The sequence below is a fragment of the Bos indicus genome, chromosome 3, assembly GCF_029378745.1.
Source record: "Bos indicus isolate NIAB-ARS_2022 breed Sahiwal x Tharparkar chromosome 3, NIAB-ARS_B.indTharparkar_mat_pri_1.0, whole genome shotgun sequence".
In the NCBI taxonomy this organism is placed as follows: Eukaryota; Metazoa; Chordata; class Mammalia; order Artiodactyla; family Bovidae; genus Bos; species Bos indicus.
In genome coordinates, this window is record NC_091762.1 from 58,570,296 (window position 1) to 58,590,322 (window position 20,027).

General features: G+C 35.0%; 1 protein-coding gene and 1 pseudogene across 3 annotated transcripts in view; both read left to right on the plus strand.

Annotated features, from left to right (window-relative positions):
• Positions 1-20,027, plus strand: part of COL24A1 (collagen type XXIV alpha 1 chain) — a 394,910-nt gene that overhangs the window by 344,356 nt on the left and 30,527 nt on the right. For all 3 annotated transcript variants that reach the window (XM_070786184.1, XM_070786183.1, XM_070786185.1), the window contains 6 exons: positions 5,211-5,318; positions 8,989-9,096; positions 9,192-9,245; positions 10,003-10,065; positions 12,114-12,167; positions 17,151-17,186. In XM_070786184.1, the coding sequence (XP_070642285.1) occupies positions 5,211-5,318; positions 8,989-9,096; positions 9,192-9,245; positions 10,003-10,065; positions 12,114-12,167; positions 17,151-17,186 (423 nt within the window). The remainder of the gene's footprint in view (positions 1-5,210; positions 5,319-8,988; positions 9,097-9,191; positions 9,246-10,002; positions 10,066-12,113; positions 12,168-17,150; positions 17,187-20,027) is intronic.
• LOC139182208 (transcription factor Spi-C pseudogene) lies at positions 5,423-8,219 on the plus strand (annotated as a pseudogene).

The following is a 20,027-nucleotide window of genomic DNA, read 5'->3' on the forward strand; positions in this document are numbered from 1 at the left end:
CTGTTGATTGGTCTCAGCATCTCTGAACAAATTAATGGTAATTTTGATTTTATTTGCTTTTTAAAATTTGCTCAGAGTGACTTATCCTTTGCTAATTGGTTTTAGACAAATCATTTAGAAGACACTGGAAAGAATTCCTAGGGATTAGCGTCTGTTTCTCTTGAACACAAAATCACTCATCCATCTGTGTATTCATAATAAGAAATGTTTGTTCTCTACTTGTATGAAACATTGCTTGGAACTCTGTACAGAACACTCTGCTACTTTCCTCAGATTTTTCTCTAAGAAACCAATGTGAACAGTAAATGATTTGGAACACATTTTTTGTGCTGTGTGAAATATCTGATAGTACTGCAAGTAAAATTAAGTTCCTAGCATACAGTTAACCCTGCGGACTAGGCATATGGCCTTTATTATTCTCGCTAAAAATACTTATTGACATCAGGAGTGTTTGGCAAGTCTCTGACTGTCCATTGTTCATGTGTCATCCAAAAGATACATTTTTTTTTCTGTTTGAGCATAAAGATTTTTTTTTTCAATACCTAAATTACAAATAAAGTGAGGTGAAGTGGTACTATTTTAGAACTGTAGAATGTTGTGGTGTCCTAAAATCATCTAGAGTGGTCTCTCACATGTTCTGTGTTCTCTCCATCTGGAATCCATTACTTCTCTAATACATTCAGACATAGGATACACACAGTCTTGAAAGACAACCCACCATTTAGAAAAAAAAAAAAAATTATACTGATCCATAGTTTACAACTTTTCAGCTAGTTTAATTCTGAAGCTACTTTGTTGGTCTGCTGTAGTTGTTTTCTTCATTTGTCTTTTGTTTATGACTTTGTAAAATCAGCTTTCTCTTCAGGCCATTGGTTTCTTCCAGTTTTTTAACCTCTTTTTATTGGGAGAAGCATTGTTTACCCAAACTTTGTTTTTAAAACTGGATTTTCCTGTAGTCATATTCTCATCAGAATCCTGGCCATTGGTATAAGACTTAGGTCTTTCCTAAACATTTCTGAAATTCTGTATCCTAGAATTTCAAATGACTATGAATAGATTTGGGTTCATTTGTAATGATGAGCTCTTAAATGACATTATCTCCTATCTCCACGGTTCTCATCATTCATATGGAAAGTACACTACCAGATAATCTACCCCAGAGGTATGGACCCAAAAGGCTCACAGACCAAATTAAATCAATGTAAAATACATTGTAAGAAGAAAAGGGAGGGATTTCCATGGAGGTAACGGTGGTTAAGATTCTGTGCTTCCAATTCCCAATGCAGTAGACATGGGTTAGATCCCTGATCCAGAACCAAGATTGCACATGCCTCAGCCAAAAGGCCAAAAAAACAAACAAACAAACAAACAAAAAAAACAAAGGGAAAGAGCTTAGGCTCATTGACTAGCTTAGGATAAGGTGCAAGCAAACTTGAAGAACCCCACCACATGAATCCTAAATCCACAATGTGGATCTCTCTCCCTCCCTACTTCCCACCCTCATTCCCCTTCTCTCTATCAAGATTTTACCCTCATAAAGGTTCCTCACAAATATTGAGCCACCAATATAGATAAGTGGTGAGAGAGAAAATGTTTGATGTAGATTGGGACAAAGAAAGATGTAAAGGTCAAGCTAAGGAATGAGAGTCTATATCCTTAAGCACCAAGCATAGTACATGGCACCTAGTGATGTAAAATACAATTTTATTCTTACTTTAGTGTTTTATGATCATGAGGAAAATCTACTTTGAAAAGGTAAATTTTTAAGCATATTGGAACTATTTTTTGCCATTAGTAAGAGGATACAAAGATACATGATGATTTGGAGATTTTTTTTTTTTTTAAGGAAAAATGCTTTAGCATTAAACTCAAAATTGGCTTTACTTTTTAAATCCTATTCTGCCAGCCAGGCTCCCCACAGAAATGACTCTAGCCTATCTTGAGCCAGTCATCTCTCCTACCACTTTTATAACTTTTAGGGAAATATCTTTACCTTATATTCCAGTTAAGGCTACCTTCTCAGTAATTCCTTTTCTGATTAGTGCCAGAGGTAACTTCCCCTCTTCAGAACCTCTCTAGTATTTACTTTATATCTCTTATCTCATGTTTTTTTTTTAATTTATGCCTTTATTAGAACTATTTATATATTACAGTCTTTCTCACTTAATTTTAGGCTTCTTAAAAATAAAAACCACATCTTGTTTATGTTTTTCACAGGGCTTCCCCATGGTACTTTCCTTATACATAGATGATATTCAGCAAATGTTGTTCAATGCATAGAACAACTATTGTGCAACCCAATTTAGTATCCCAGGAATCAACTCAGAAAGTAACAATAATCTCCTAAAATAGGGGTCAGAAAAATGTTTCTGTAAATATTAATAACTGTTTTTGAGTTTGCAAGGCAAAAAGCAAAATCAGGAGTATTGCTTAAGAACTTATGTAACAAGAAAGAAAATAAATTTTTATGGATTTTAAGTATTGATTTAGTATAATTTTTGTGATACAAGTCTACTAATGAGAAAAACGGAATTCTTTTGCATGGGAGATAACCTTTAGCTTATTACAGTTTCTTGTCATTAATATTTCATTTGTTAACGCTGACATAATGATATTTTGCATGTCTTACATATTTCGTCTTTGAACATTCTTTTCACATAGACATGTACTGCCAAATATTGCAGTTCATGAGCATATGATTTTAATCTAGCATATTCATTGCTTGGAAAGAATTTGTAAAATTCTGCTAGGTTCTTCTCTTGATAGTTGCCTTTTAAGCATGTCATTATGTTGTACATTAGTTATTTCCAGTTGAAGTTTCAGTTGAAACTCCTCAGATAGTTAAATTCATTTTGAAATAGAGAAATTTCTTGCATCTAGATCTGAAAAATCCTACCGAAAGTGTTTGCGCTCAGAATATCTACCCACCAAAACTTTTTGTGGAAATGGAGATCTCACTTATTTCAATTTTTCAGAGGAAGTATATAAAGCTGTTTGAACTACTTGTGATTCAAATATTAGTTGTCATCAAAATGATTTTATCACACTATGTTTCACATGTAAGCATTATTTTGCCTTGCAGTTTGGGGTTGAATTCACAGATAAACATTAAATAAATCTGCAGCAAAATTTAATTTCTAAAACCACATTAGTAATAGAGGTTGAGGGCAGTTCTTATACAAAGAAAACCTTGAGTCTTAACCTCAAAAAGCCCAGTGAAGCTTTATTCCTGCAAAGCCATCAAACTGCTGCATGTTAGAGTCAGGAAATTCAGTTTCTATTTTGACAAAAAAATTCACAGAACCATTGAAAGTTAAATTTACAAGAGTCAATGGAGTTCACTCTTGATAGTACTGGCTCAATAACGTATTGTAGATTCAAGTATTTTCCTCAGAGTACCTGGTGAATAAAATACAATGAATAATCATAGCTCTAAATATCTTAACTTTTTCACAAGTTTTGTTAATTTGTCTAGTTCATCTTTTTCTGATCTGTTGCTATCAATTTTATCACATTTTAGCAGATTCCACATCAGTCTGTACTGATTTAGTTTTTTAACTTACTTGAAGTTACTCTTACCTATAATTACTCCACCAACTATTCATAGGGGTCAACTTTGGAGGCACTTCAAACTCAGCATTGATTCCTCAAATAAATAGTAGTATTACTAACATCTATTGATTGATCAAGAGGCAAGTAAAACCACTTGGAAATATTTGCCTTGGTTTTTTAATTGACTATTGATAGTACTCGAATGTCCTTGACATTTCAAGCAACTGTTCTTGCCAAAAGGCTAACAAACAAGTTTATTTTTGCTGCATGATTTAATTGTCTATCAATAAGTGACTTTCATTGTTGGACTAACAAATGAACCACTTACAAACTTCGCTTTAGTTGCAACTCCATTTCAAATTTTTGTGAAGAATTTTTTATTGTGATGAGATACTCCATTTTAGTTTTCCTAATTTTTCTGTTACATTTCTGTGAAGTGGGAATATTGTGTCAAGTGCTTGGTATAATAGTGTTGATGTATATAGTATTTTTTTAAGCACAGCTGTCGTGTCATCACATAATAAACACAAAACTTTGACATCTAGCTTGACCACAAAATAATCCACATTCCACTGTACCTTAAAAATACAACATTCAAAGTCGACTTTTTTCTTCTTTTTTTGTTTTGATACAATGGATATGCAGTGATAATAAAATCTCACAGCAAGTCAATATATGTTCTGCTTGAAGCATTTGTCCATTTATAATTGCATCACAGGAATTTTCAGCACAACAGTCAGAGGTGGGAAGCAATATGTGCCTTTGAGCCTCTGCTACAACTACTGAACTCTACCATTTAGCAAAAAACAGTCACAGACAATATACAAATGAATGAGCTTTGTTTATAGATATGGAAACTATAATTTCATATAATTTCTGTGTCTTGAAATATTATTCTTTTGATTTTTTAAACATATGAAAATGTAATAACTATCCTTCACTCACAAGCTCTACAAAAATCCTTGTTTTAGGATTTGGCTTTGAGGAAATATTGTTTACTTACTTAACTTTATTTCTTTTTTTTTTTTTTTTTCATTTCTTTTTTTTTCTTTTTTTTTTTTTTTTAATAATTTTTAACATTTTTAAATTTCAGGTATACACATGCTCCCCAAACTTTATTTCTAATTAAGCTATTTGAAGCAAATTTTCTGGAATAATGTGATTGAAAAAGAATATTATTTTTTAATGAAATGTTAATATAATGTTATATAAGTTTCAAGTGTACAATGTAGTGATTTGGTATTTTTAAATATTGAGAAATAATGACCACAATAAGAAGAAAATCCTTCTTAAGGATACATTAATCAGTTATTAGATTTGTCATGCACACCAGAGTATAATACAAAAAGTTAGAATACAACAAACATGCTTCATATCTAGGCTCTTTAGTCAGGAGATACTGGTGGACTTTGTACTGCCTAGGTATTTTTATTTTAAAAACCCAAGACCATTACATTAACTATAATTAGAGATTTCAGGTAAGCCAAAACATCATGTAAGCATTTCGTTTATTTGCGAAAGAAGCCCAGGGTAACTCCCAAACCCGGGCAGTGTATCAATAGCAGCCTTTCAGCACATCAACCCTTCCCTTACTTATTGAGTCTCTGGATGGATATCCTAAGAACTACTCCAGTCCTCATTTCTTATCTGTTTTTTAGGGCATCAGAGGCAGCCCAGGAAGAATAGGACTGACTGGATCTCTAGGTCCTCAAGGAGCAAAGGGTTCGTCAGGCCCACCAGGAAGCCCAGGAGTTCAAGGCCCAAAGGTATTTGCATGTTTGTTCAGATGGATGAGCAGTATTGACCATCTTTCCTGGCCCTGAGTTTATTGACTAGATCACAGGATGGTAAGATTGATAGCTTGTAATTAAATTTGGCCAATAATAAAAAACACATGAGGGAAAAAAGGAGCGTGCATGGCCTTGACATAGCCATGTCCCATGATAGCCACACTGCATGTAATTTGCTGGAACAATTTATTAACCCAGGATTAGTGATGCATTATAAAAATGTTCTTTTACTCATTTTGTCTCTCCTTCCTTTTCTGTCATCTACCTTCTCCTCCAAAACAGAAAATTTTTATTTACTTCCAGTTACATACTTTCTCAGGTATACTTCCTGTTCCACTAAGTCTGAACCTAACCAACTAATTAACAAATATGATAAGCACACAGATTATTTCTTAAAGTGATAGTAATTGTCTTGCATTAATCTTCATTGCAAGGAGTGTTGTCACATGTTAATAGGCTTTCTATATAAAACCTCTCTTAGAAATATCTCAATGTACTGTAGATTTGACCCAGACAACCAAAAGATTAGACCAATATCTAATGCAGTTTCATAAAAGACCAGGATTAAGACATTGGCACCCTCATCATTATTATCTCTTAATTTGATTTTCAAGACTTAGCTTCTAAAGAATTTTGAGATATTCTGAAAATGATGACTCAGCAACTTATTGTTTACAGTTTGAGCCTGTTAATGTTTTTACCATGAATATCCCTTTCCACTAAAAAAAGATAGCTGAGCAAATGCTAAAATTGGGAAAAGAAATAAGATCCCTGCCTCTTTTGTGTGAATCTGGGGGAGGGGAAAAAAAGGATCCAATTTGTCAAGTCCCAAAGCTATATCTTTATCTCAAGACAGTGAAGGATAATTTGCTAATCTGAAAGCTTTAGTTAGAGTTTACCAAGCACCATTTTTCATTACCTTATCTAAAAATTGAACATGATTTCTAAGCTTATTTTTAGAAATTGTAAAAGCTATTGCAACTCTTATTTCAAAAACAAAATAAAAATATATTTTAAAATACTTGACTTTTAAAAACAAAATAATAATATCTTTAAAAGGAACTTTTATGGGATAAAGAGGCTTTGTATCAAAGGAATCTTGGGGAGAGTGTTGCAGATCTGTGCTTCAGAGGGGAAAGTTGTTTCCACCTGGAGCACTTGTAAATATTGGATTGGCCTCTGATGGACAGAATTGTCAGTTTTTTAATGAAGCATGGCTTGTGCTGAACAAGACAAGCTGGGTCAAGCGTTTGAAGATGCTTTTGAAGTACTGAGGCAGCATTCAACTGGAGACTTTCAGTACTCCTCAGATTACAAAAATTACCTGGCTTTTATCAACCACCGTTCTCATATCAGAGGAAATTCCAACAGCTATGGTGTGCGGCCTGCAGAGGAACCCATCTGTAATTGGAAAACAGTAATAAACAGTGCTACGGACCTCTATTTTGAAGGAAATATTCATCAATCTCTGCAGAACATCCCTGAAAACCAGCTGGTACAACCTGCTCTTCTCCAGCAAAAGGGAGGAAAAGGCAGGAAGAAGCTCCGACTGTTTGAATACCTTCATGAATCCCTATGTAATCCAGAGATGGCATCTTGTATTCAGTGGATAGATCAAACCGAAGGCATCTTTCAGTTTGCATCAAAAAACAAAGAAAAACTTGCCCAACTCTGGGGAAAAGAAAAAGGCAACCAGAAGACCATGACTTACCAGAAAATGGCCAGAGCACTGAGGAATTATGGAAGAACTGGGGAAATCATCAAAATCCGGAGAAAGCTAATTTACCAGTTCAGTGAGGCCATTCTCCAAAGACTGTCTGCACCTTATTTCTTGGAAAAAGAGATCTTCTATTCACAGTATGTTCAACCTGATCAAGGATATCTCAGTTTAAATAACTGGAATGCAAATTATAATTATACATATGCCAATTACCATGAGCTAAGTCACCCTGATTGCTAAATATACTCTTACATTTCATAATTTTCTGACATCAGAAGTCTCCACAAGTTTTAGGATTTTTCTCTAAAAGCAAATACTGAAAAAAAATACTTCATGATTGTTATCTTTTATGACATAGCATATAATCTATACTAACTTGGGGAGAAATTTTGCCAGTGAACAGCTCTTTAGAATGATTGTCCCATTTGAAAGTATAGACTAAATGTTCTTCCTCTTACTAGTAACTATGCAATTATTTCTTTCTAGATTAATAATGCCAGTGGAGACTGTTTGATTTGCATATTGATTAAACATTATTTTCTTGTCACTCAGACCAAAAAAAAAAAAAAAGAATCACTTTAGCATATATCCAATAGCTTTAGCAACAGAACAAAAACTGATTGCCTGTGATGGTGTTCCTGCTAAATTATATTCAGGGCTTTAAAAATTTCAGTGTCTAAAACTAGAACTACTATATGATCCAGCAATTCCACTCCTGGGTATATATCCAAAGAAAATGAAAACACTAATTCAAAAAGATACAAATTTTTTTTTTTTTTGGCTGCACTGTGTGGCTTGTCAGATATCAGTTTCCCAACCAGGCCTTTGCAGTGACAATGCCAAATCCTAACCACTAGACTACCAGGGAACTCCCATAGTGACATTATTTACAATAGCCAAGATATGGAAGCAACCTTCTAGCCAACAGGTGAATAAAGGAGATGTGGTATACACAACACACACACACACACAGAATATTACTTAGCCAAAAAAGTGAAATCTTGCCATTTGCAACACGGATGGACCTAGAGGATATTAAGCTTACTGCAATAAGTCAGACAGAGAAAGACAAATATTATATGTTACCATTTATATGTAGAATCTAAAAACTGAAAATAATGAAATAGAAACAGACTTAAAGATACAGAGAACAAACTAGTTACCAGTAGGGGGAGGGCTGGGGGGAGGGGAGCAAGATAGGCATAGAGGATTAAGAGGTACAGACTACTAAATATAAAACAAAAAAGATACAAGAATGTAATGTACAGCACACGGAATGTAGCCAACATTTTATAATAGTTTTGAATAGAGTATAACCTAGAAAAATATTGAATCACTATGTAGTACATCTGAAACTAATATAATATTGTAAACCGACTATATTTCTATAAAATAAAGATTAAAAAAAAAAAAAAGGAATCTTGGGAAACAGATAATGGAAATTTCTTAATGATGGAATTGAAAAAAATAATCATGGCAAAAACCAGGGTTCACATTTTAAGAGATTCTGCTCTGTTTGTGGTATCAGCTGAATCATCTCTGTATGGTAAAGAAAACACAGCAAAATACTTTCCATTCAAATCAAACACAAGCTCCATCACATACAAACACCCCCACACATACCACACCCTCTCTGTAGCCCCACTATCCTCCTCCCACACTTGCAGGCCCCTCTCTCCCCTCCTTTTTCCATAGTCATGACCACAATCTCTGGAATTCCCTTTCCCTACTGCCACATTTCTTGTTCATTGTAATCAAATATTATGTATGTGGAGAATATTGGTGGGGAGAATGATCATGCAGATTTTGACTTCCCCAGTGCCTTGTACTATGTTTGAGGATGGGCCAGAATTTAGGTTTCATTTTAAAATAATATGTTCAAAGGTTCTAAAGTCAAGATTACCTTTCTTTTTTTTTTATCCATAGGGTGAGCAAGGGCTACCTGGTCAACCTGGAATTCCAGGTAAAAGAGGTCACCAAGGAGCACAGGGTGATCAAGGCCCATGTGGAGAGTCTGGCATCAAAGGGCAACCTGTAGGTGCCAACTCAGAAATTCAATGAGCACTTATTATTCTACATACCAGGCCACCATCGTACAATAATGATAATCATTTCTATTCACATTACAGGGAGAACATGGTATTCAAGGTTTGATGGGTTTCCAAGGATTCCCAGGTCCCAAAGTATGTTTACATATTTTCTACTGGTCTCTGAGAATCCCAGGGATGGGGGAGCCTGGTGGGCTGCTGTCTCTGGGGTCGCACAGAGTCGGACACTACTGAAGCAACTTAGCAGCAGCAGCAACTAGTTATCTAGAAAAAAAAAAAAAAAAGGTGTTGAAACACCAATATTTAATCTCTGACTTGAGCTTCTGTTTTTTTTAATCGGCAAAATTTCAGTTGGTGTAGAATTATATAATTGAGTTCTGAATGTTAATTTTAAAACTTATGTAACTATATATTTTCCTAGCAGTTTTATTGAATAATTTGCTTCTGCATCTTCTCATCTGTTTTTCCAAACATTTCAAAATAAAATTTCCAAACATTTCAAAATAAAATTTCCAAACATTTCAAAATAAAATTTCCAAACATTTCAAAATAAAATTTCCAAACATTTCAAAATAAAATTTCAAACATACCATAAAGTTGAGAGAATGAGTTAACATGCATATACCTATTACTTAGATTCTACAATAACATTTTACTCACTTTATTATGTACCCATCCAATCATCTGTTCCTATTTCCCTCTATCTCAGTCCACTTTTGATGTATTTCAAAGTCAGTTGTAGACCTCAGGACAATTCCTCCAAAATACTTCAGCTTGTACATCATTAGCTATCATGTTCCATTTTTTAAGGGCTAGTTCTTAATAGATTGGTACAAGGTTATTTCAAATGTAAAATGTTCATATTTTGGCTTTATTTAAATCATGCTTCTAGGGTCCCCAGGGAGATGCTGGCATTGTTGGAATATCAGGTCCTAAAGGCCCTGTTGGACAGAGGGTAAATATAAAGTCATTCTGCCTTCCCATATATTGTGTTTCTTTGTTCATTGCAGGAATTAGGGTTACAAAGTCTACAAATAATATACTTCAAATTAATAACTTAATAAAATTACTTTTAAAATAGAAATTCATTAGAGCACATGCAGAGAGGTTCTCAACCTCTGTTAGTTCATATATTAGTCTGAGCAAAAGACCCTGCAGGCCACCCATGCTTCTTGGTTCTTACTTTAAAAAAAAGGAATTAATATGACTACTGGATAATGTATTTATTAACTTACACCAGAAACAAAAACATAAAGTGGTTTCATGTTATAAACATTAATATGACCAGGAACTAGAGACCACCCTCATGTACCACCTGGAAGAGAACTTGTCTATGACCTGAATTCCTCAGACAACACTTTGAAAAATGTTTCCCAATCGCTCTGCTCAGGGGTGGGTATCCCTAGAGAGTGATGAGAAATTAATTAAAGAGTTAGAAAGATCAGGGCTCAGAAGAACTCCAATTAGCTGTTTAGTGCCTGAAATTGTAAACTGTAAAGAACATAAATATTAATAGCATAGATAAGTCACCAGCAGTTATTGGTTATTGTTTTGTTTGATTGCTTTCTTAGTTTTGTTTTTATTAACCACACTCTCCTAATTGATGAGATGATCTATAAAACTATAGAGAAAAAAAGATTTTAAAAAAATGAAGCATTGGTTTGAATGTAGTAGTAGCTCCTCTATGACTAATGCAGGTAGCTTCTTTACCATCTGAGCCACCAGGGAAGCCCCTCTATGACTAATAGCAGCTCCTAAAGCAGGGATGGACAGAGTTGAGAGAGAGGAAGGTGAGCAGTTCAGACATAGGAGGACTGAATCTTGAAGAATTTAACAACTGAAAACCACTGTCTTATGCAAATATTAAATGAAAAGTCAATTTTTAGAAACCCTACACCCCTTCCCTAATTGTTCCAATAAATTGTTTTCCATAATACAAAGAGCAGTGTTGTCATGGGAAATGTTTATTTACAGACCCCTCTCAACATTTCTCCAGGTGCAAATAAGTTCTCAGGTAATTAAATATTTTATTGATATTGTCAAAGAGAAGCTGGCTGCTTGCCTAGCCTCTGTCCTAAGCACTGTGTCTCTATAAGCCAGGATCTAAGCCTATACTGCTTTGCAGCTCCAGAAATTTTGTCAGCTTTAAAATAATAAAGTTTTGGTAACTAGCTCACAAATAAATTATAATTGTAAATATTCCTTTATTAAGTCATTATAGAGACAAGTGAAAAGCTTTGCTAGATTAATATTTAGCAAAAAACTATTATGTACAAAATACTGATGTTCGTTTATGTCCTTATATCATTTATTCCTTATAAAAATCCCATGAGAGAAGCTATTATCTCTACTTTTCTAATAAGGAAACTAAATCTCCACAAGGTAATTCACTGAAAGCCATATATAGCTAGTATGTAAAGGAGTCATTATTTGAATCCACATCTGATTGACTGAATAACTTGTTTTTCACGTTTAATTCTTACAATGGCCCTGTGAATTAGGCAGTCTTATTTCTGACCAAGGAATCAGAAGTTTAGTTGGGCATAAGGATGCCCTATGGTCCTTTCCCATAATTTCTGTCAATTCCAGGCTGCATGCCACTCAAACAATTGCTCCTTCAACATCTGTAAATAAATTTATTTAAAATTATATACATGACCCTCTGTACTCCTTTTTTAAAGTAATTGCATTTGTTATGCAATGACATACATATAAAATGGCATCATTGAAACTATAACCAAATAAAAATTGTAATACTGATTTACCAGTTTGTTAGAAATTATAGGTTAATTCTCCTCATGGAAAATTATAATTATATACAGAATTTAGTCAGATCAAAATTACTGTGATTTCTGCTAACACCATAAGATTTTGTAATAAAAACTGGAATTATGTGGACATGGACTATTTTGCTATCGTGCAAGACATTTTCTAGAACTTTTCTGAAATACGGGCAATGAAACTGACTTGTTTTCTTTTTTTTTTTTTTTTTAACCTCAACAGGGAAACACTGGCCCCTTTGGCAGAGAAGGTATAATAGGTCCAACAGGTAGAACTGTAAGTTCGTTGCAATACAGATCTTTTTTTTTTTCCATTTTCTTTTTTTTTTTTCTTTAATTTAATCCTATTCTAGAGTAATCCACAAGGAATCACTCTGGGTATTTGAGAAGCAAGGGCAAAAATGTACATTTTCATCTAGAAAGTTATTCGTGAGAATTTAGAGATCAAATGTAATGAAGAAGATACATAGAGTGTGATAGGTACTTAAAACAAATTGAGAAAGGAAAATAGAACTGGGTAGGGGAGGAGGGGTTGAGCATCATAATCAGGAAAGCAAAAGAATCTATTTTCTGAAAGAGAGAGCATAAGAAAAGATAGACAGACAGCCAAGATTTGAGTCTTTAAAAGTACTCAGTCTTAGAAAGAAATAGGGTGGAAATAACAGAAAACCCAGAAAAGCACAAGACTAAGGTCAGTTTCCAGAAAGGAGTAGCTAACAGTGATCTTTAAGAAGATAAATTGCAGTAGAAGATGGAGTACAGCTTGCACTGAGGAAGGAAGTAAATAAAAATATGTAATAATAACTTTTCTCAAATTCTTAAGCAGACTTTGGAGCATGTATGGTTATTTGCATTCAAGACAGGAGTAAACAGATGAAGTTTATGAAAGTTCACTTAGTTATTTCAGATGACACAGGTAGTGAATAACATAGATAATATTTCCTACTTCAAGAGCAGTGCTCTTTCTACTCCATTCAAGCAATGTCTGGAGAGGAAATTGAGACAGTTAATATATGCCAGTGCCTTAGGGAATCTTGCTATGAAATAAAATAGGAAACTAAGACAGTGAATGGTGAGATAGTCATGGGAGGGGTTTATAATACTAAATAGTGTAAATATACAAGAGGAAAATTGAGACTTGGAAAGGAAATATTCATTCTCTGCAAGGAATCAATATTTTGAATCATTTGAAAGTGTGATATATATAGAGACCAGAGTTTAAAAATATAAAACAGTATCCTTCAAATATTGTTAGTATTCTCATTGATAAATTTAGAGAAGAATTCATCACCAAAGTTATTGGCTTTTTGATTTTTAAAAAAATGAAATATGTAACTCTAGATTCGCAGCATTTACCACTCAGAGCTATATAGTCTAAGTGGGAGGTTGTAAGTGGGAGAATTCTCATATTTCAGTGGGTGGTTCTTCTGCAAGCTAAGGAACACATACTGTTCTGATTATGGAATGATTGTTCTCTTCCATCAAAAATGTGAAGTATTAATTGGTCAAGGAAAATATGATAAAGAAGTGGCTCAATTAAAATATCTTACTGTTTTTGTTTATAGATAGTTCTTAAAGGCCCTTACAATGTTCAGCATGCACATCAAATTTTTTCCATCTTCTATTTTTTTCTATTCTCAAAAGAAACTTATAAGGAGAGTTCATTATGAAAGAATAAGCATTTGAGAATGGTCAAAATGCATTGTGGAAAAAAATAGTGGTGGGGGATGGAGGGCTTGCTCTTCCAAATAAGAAAACATTATTTCAAAGTCTTTGTAAATGAAACTATGTGGTAGTACAAACAATAGATCATTGTAGCAGTTTAGAGCCCAGAATTAGATCTCAGACTACATGGGAATTTAATTATAAGGAAAATGGTATATCAGTATGATTTGGGCTGCAAGTAATAGGAACCCTGAATCAAACTGCCTTTAACAATAAGGAAACTTACATCTTACCATGGGAATCTCAGAGTTAGGAAGGGCTTCAGTATTTGGTGACTTAATCTTGTTATCCGAGACCATCCTAAATGTTATCTTCATAATTAGGTTTAGGGCAAATGACTACAATATCTCAGTTATCACATCTAGATATAATTATCCAAAGTGAAAAAGTGACCTATATCCCTGTCTTGGGAAAAATAAAACTTTTCTAGAAGTCTCCCATTTTTTTTTTTTTTTTTTTCATGTCTTTTGATCAGCCACACACCCATTCCTACCCCAGTGATAGGGAAAGTGAAGTGAAGTGAAGTCGCTCAGTCATGTCCAACTCTTAGCGACCCCATGGACTGCAGCCTACCAGGCTCCTCCATCCCTGGGATTTTCCAGGCAAAGTACTGGAGGGGTGGGGAAGGAGGACAAAATTCCTTTCAGTCTTCCTACTGCTGTAAGAAATTGGAACCCTATTTCACCCAATTTTTAAAAAATCTCTGATGAACTTTTTAAAAAAAGGAAAGAAAAGAAACAATTAAAAATCTTAGAAAAAGTAGGAAGCTAAAGTATAGCTTAAGGTTTGGGGAGACCTTTATTTGTTGTTCAGTGACTAAGTTGTGTCCCACTCTTGTGACCCCATGAACTGCAGCACAAAAGGCTTCCCTGTCCTTCACTATCTCCTGGAGTTTGCTCAAACTCATATCCACTGAGTCAGTGATGCTATCTAACCTTCTCAACCTCTGCCACTTCATCTGAAAACTATGAAAGAACAGAAAACATACTTGAATTTTGTATGGGAAAAGATTCCATAAATAAAACTACTACAATTGGGAAAAAATAATTGCAAAGCAAACAGCGTATAATGGGTTAATATATGAGCTTTGTAAATTGGTATGAAAAAGAAAACAGAGACATGAACAAATCAAAAGGTCAGTAACTATCCGAAAAGATACTCTCCTAACTTTTAGTCAGAGAAACATAAATTGAAGTAATAATGAGATATTGCATCTACCTCTCAGAAAAGGTTGCAGGAAGAGTAATATTTTTGTTAGAAATGTGAATTACAGCCTTTATTAAAAGATATTTGTTAAAATAAATGTACATATATGCTATGACCAAGAAGTTCCACTTTGAGGAATTTGTCCCATAGAAATAAAAGTACTCAATACACTAACGAAATTTAACAAAGATTTTTTTTTTCACAGCACCATTTGTATTGGGGGGAAAAAAGTATGAAATAACATGAATGCTCATCTGTAGAAGAATGGTTGAGTAAACTGTGATCTAGCCACTTTGTGGAATATTATGAAACTATTAGAAAGAATTTATATCTAGTTTGGCTGACTGTTGTTTCATGATGTATTATTTAACATGAAATGTATCATGCATAAAAGAGTATATGATATCAGCATTATAAAATATGACCAATCACCCCATCCACATATAAACATATTTGTCAATATTTGATTAGAAAAAATATATAGATATATACCATGTCAATGCTGGATTAGAGGTGGGAGAGAGTGTAAAAAGAACATCTGTAAAGCTACCTTAAAAATCAGCTTTTTAAAGTTGCTCTTGTTTAGTCGCTAAGTCATGTCCAACTCTTTGTGACCCTGTGAACTGTAGCCCACCAGACTCCTCTGTCCATGGAATTCTCCAGGCAAGAATACTGGAGTGGTTTTGTTGCCATTTCCTTCTCCAGAGGATCTTCTTGACCCAAGGACTGAACCTGGTTCACCTGCTTGGCAAGCAGATTCTTTACCACTGAGCCACCAGGGAAGCCCCTTTTAAAATTTAATACCTAGTTTAAAATGAATTAAATACAAGATAGGAAACACAAAATCAGTAATATAAATTTTGATTAGATAATGAGATGGTATTTTTAGCCTGCAGGATTAACAAAAAGTGATAGTACATTAGAATATGTGTCAGGAAAAAAAAAGTACATATACTCCTGTATATTGCAAGTATAAGGCAATTTCAAACAAACTTTCTGGAGGATAATTTTCATTAAAAAAAAAAATTTTAAGAGTACCAGGATATTCATCACAGTGTTGTCTATCATGACAAAAATTAGAAAAAGAAATATATAATAGGCAATTTATTTAAAATATTATTATATGTTTTTAAATACTGGTAAACATTATAGTTCCAGAGAAGGCAATGGCACTCCACTCCAGTACTCCTGCCTGGAAAATCCCATGGATGGAGGAGCCTGGTGGGCTGCAGTCCATGGGGTCGCTGAGGGTCGGACACGACTGAGCGACTTCACTTTCACTTTTCACTTTCATGCACTGGAGAAGGAAATGGCAACCCACTCCAGTGTTCTTGCCTGGAGAATCCCAGGGACGGCGGAGCCTGGTGGGCTGCCGTCTATGGGGTCCCACAGAGTCGGACACGACTGAAGCGACTTAGCAGGAGCAGCAGCAAACATTATAGTTATGTGGGAATTGTGGGTTGATACAGAAAAGCATTAATATTTTGAGGGTGCATATTCATGTTACAGAAAAGATGAATAGTATTATTTCATTTTTTAATTAAAAAAATACACAATTTCCACAAGGATGAACATGAAAATAATAACAGAAATAACAGTAGTTCCAGCAACAGCACTCATGTGCACATAGAACATTTACTGAAATAAACCATATTTTAGATCATAAAACAAATTTTATTACACTTAAAAGAATAGAAGCCATATAAGGTATGTTCTCTGGCCATAATGGAATTAAACTAAGAATTAGTAAACTAGAAAGATAACAGGAAAAGCGCCAAACACTTGAAAATTAAGCCTCACACTTATAAACAATTCATGGATCCGAGTGTCTCAAAGAAAGTTAGAAAATATTTTGAACTGAATGAAAGTATATACAACATTTCAAAATTTGTAGGATGTAGCTCAGAAGGAGGATTTTAAAAAAAGAGGATAAAAGCGAAGAAGGAAACCACTCTGGAAGCAAGGTTTTAAAAGGCTGAGGGAAACAGATATTAGAAGAATTTAATCTGTTAATTTCCTTTCTAAATTATTTTGCATTTGATTATCAGATCAGCTGCTTTGACTTAATTGAATGAATAAGTAGCATGACATTATCTCACTTTAAGGTAAAACTAGGAATAGCAAAACAGATATGATGAAATCAATACAGTGTATTTGTTTTTGTTTTGCTTCGCTTAACATAAGAAAAGAAAACTAGAATTTGTGTAGATTTAGCTAAACAAGTCTTGCTAGATAGGGGGGGAAAAAAGCCTATTAATTATCATGTTTCTGTATACAGCCTCAAGTACATTTGATAAAAAATAAACCTACATTTTCTTTTGTCTTTCAGGGACCCAGAGGTGAAAAAGGCTTTAGAGGCGAAACTGTAAGTTTATCTAAATTTGTGGTTATAGTATCACTTGTCACCAAGTTTTAAGCTCCATGAAACCAAGGACTTCTTTTGACTTTTTCATTATTATGTCTCTGATACTTGTGGAGTGAAAATAAAATTATAATTTTCAGGAAGTAGAGCTAACCTATATCGTGTATTGCAGTGACACTTGGTAAGCCCTAATGTTTAAGATACCCCCACCTGGTGCCTCAGACGGTAAAGCGTCTGCCTACAATGCAGGAGACCCAGGTTCGATTCCTGGGCCGGGAAGATCCCCTGGAGAAGGAAATGGCAATCCACTCCAGCACTCTTGCCTGGAAAATCCCATGGACAGAGGAGCCTGATAGGCCACAGTCCATGGGGTCACAAAGAGTTGGACACGACTGAGCAACTTCACTTTCACTTTCAATGTTTAAGAACCTGCCAGTCACAGTCTTTCCAAATCACTGTGTGAAATGGAATATATGCCTTGTCACACATCAGGAGAGGAGGTGTAAGCTTTCTACATTGGTGCCAGAACAGGAGGACTGTTGAGTGATTTTAGATATATGCCACTAGATTCAGTCAGAACCCTAGAGGGCTGCAAAGCAGAAGCAGCTTATTAGTTGTATTGTACTGAAATTCCATAACTGACAGGAAAACCCAAACGAACTTTTTGTTCAACCCAATATATTTCAGCCACCTGGAAACAATGGTGAGAGCAAAAGGTACACAGCATTTTCACACTAAGTAACTTATACTGGCACTGTTTCCTACTTTTCTAGGATGTCAGTTCTTCCAAGTTAAAGATACTTTGTAAAGGGGCCACTTTTATAGCAGAACTTATTAAAGCAGCAGCATAAACAGAGGACAGGCATGGAGTGAAGTAAGGGGTATTGAAACCAAGTACAGAAGGCACATAGGAATAAACTGGAAGATAGCAGTAAAGCCTTGCTTATAAGGTAATGAGATTATGTAGTGACAGCTGAGATAGGGGTATGCTTGGGGCTCAGACTAATAAACGGTAGTTATATTAGTTTGCTGGAAAATGGAATTTATGTGATTTTTAGATAGCTGAAGAATTCTCAAAGGGCATTAAAATAGATGTATTTAATTTGTCCCTTATATTTTCTCAGCAGACTTACTGTAGCAGGAAGCAAGGGTGTTCGTACACAGTGAAGCTATATACCCCAGGAGCAGTGGAAAGGAGAAAGAAAAAGCAAGGAGGCTTGACAGAGAGACCATTTTCCATACCTGTCTCCAACTGCCTCCCTGATCTCTTCTCTCCTATCACTGTGGTTAGAGCATAAGCTCTGTCAAGAGTAGGATGCCTCGAGTACCTATGACAGTCATTGTCATAGGCATTTCATGTGCAAAAAAATTCAGTGGCTCTGATGGATTACCCTATATATATAGTCCAAATTCAGTGGACTATGCCTGAAATCGCTGATTGCACTAATAGAGATATGGCATCTAGAATAAAGCAGATAATGATACCAGTCATTCCCAAAGGGGAACATGGACAAAATTAAAGCACATTCAGAGAAGGATTTTCTCAGATCAGTGATGTAACTAGGAGCCCAGTCATTCCCTCTCCTTGTTCTTTGTGCTCTCTCTTCACTTCCTGAGTTTTGCACCTGCTTTGTCTTGCCCAATTCTTTATCCCTGTAGTTCCTACTCATTTTCAGGTTGCAATTTAATTTGCTGAAGGTAGATTTGCTGATTTTAGCCTCACCCAGTTGCCATCCATGGACATAAAGCTAGTCCCCAGGACCTAGTGCAATGCCTGGCAACTGTTCGTCAGTCCTTACTTAAATGTTCTCTTATCAGAGAGACTCTTCCAGACCAACCCTATGTAAAACAGCAATGCCTGTACCTGCCTAAGATTCCTTATCTTTCCTTAACCTTTGCCTTAAAACCTAACATGAAGTGAAGTGAAGTGAAGTTGCTCAGTCGTGTCCGACTCTTTGCGATCCCACGGACTGTAGCCTACCAGGCTCCTCTGTCCCTGGGATTCTCCAGGCAGGAATACTGGAGTGGGTTGCCATTTCCTTCTCCAGGAGATCTTCCCAACCCAGGGATAGAACCTGGGTCTCCTGTATTGCAGGCAGACGCTTTACCATCTGAGCCATCAGGAATATCTATTTCATTTTCTGCTTATTACATTTCCCCTCCCTAGAATGATGAGGGGAGATACAATATTTGAATTTTAAATATTTGAAAGGAAGAAAGAATATGTATAATGAGTAACCCTAGAGGATAAAATTTAAATTATTTATTTATTGAATTTTCAATGTCTGTGTTTAGCTCTCTCAGAGACAGTGAGTTCCCTGAGGGCATGAAGTGTATTTGATACCATCTAATTCCTAGTGTGTCATAATACCCAGCACGTAATTATCACAAGATAGATATAGATTGACTAAATGAATGGAATGCTGGAGTGAATTTCAGCTCAGTATAATATTGAGCTGCTTTAAAACAAGATAGTTTTGTGAAATATTGAGTATGTCACAAGCAGTCTAATGACTCTCTGAGTTTCCTGCACTGGTATTCCTGTACTGGGTAGGGAATTAGAATACGTACCTTTAAACTCCCAGCTCTCAGTCTACAATTCTAACAAAAAGAAAATTAATAAGCCCCTCATACAGCACATGTTAGTTCCAGTCAGATCAGAGTTCTATTCAGAATCCTTTCACTTCATTCTTCATCATTGGCACCCTTTTTTTTTTTTTTGGTTTCATTTCATATATGATATTGTACATGTTTCAACGCCATTCTCCGAAATCATCCTACCCTCTCCCTCTCCCACAGAGTCTCGCATACAGAGTTATCATTACCATCTTTCTAAATTCCATA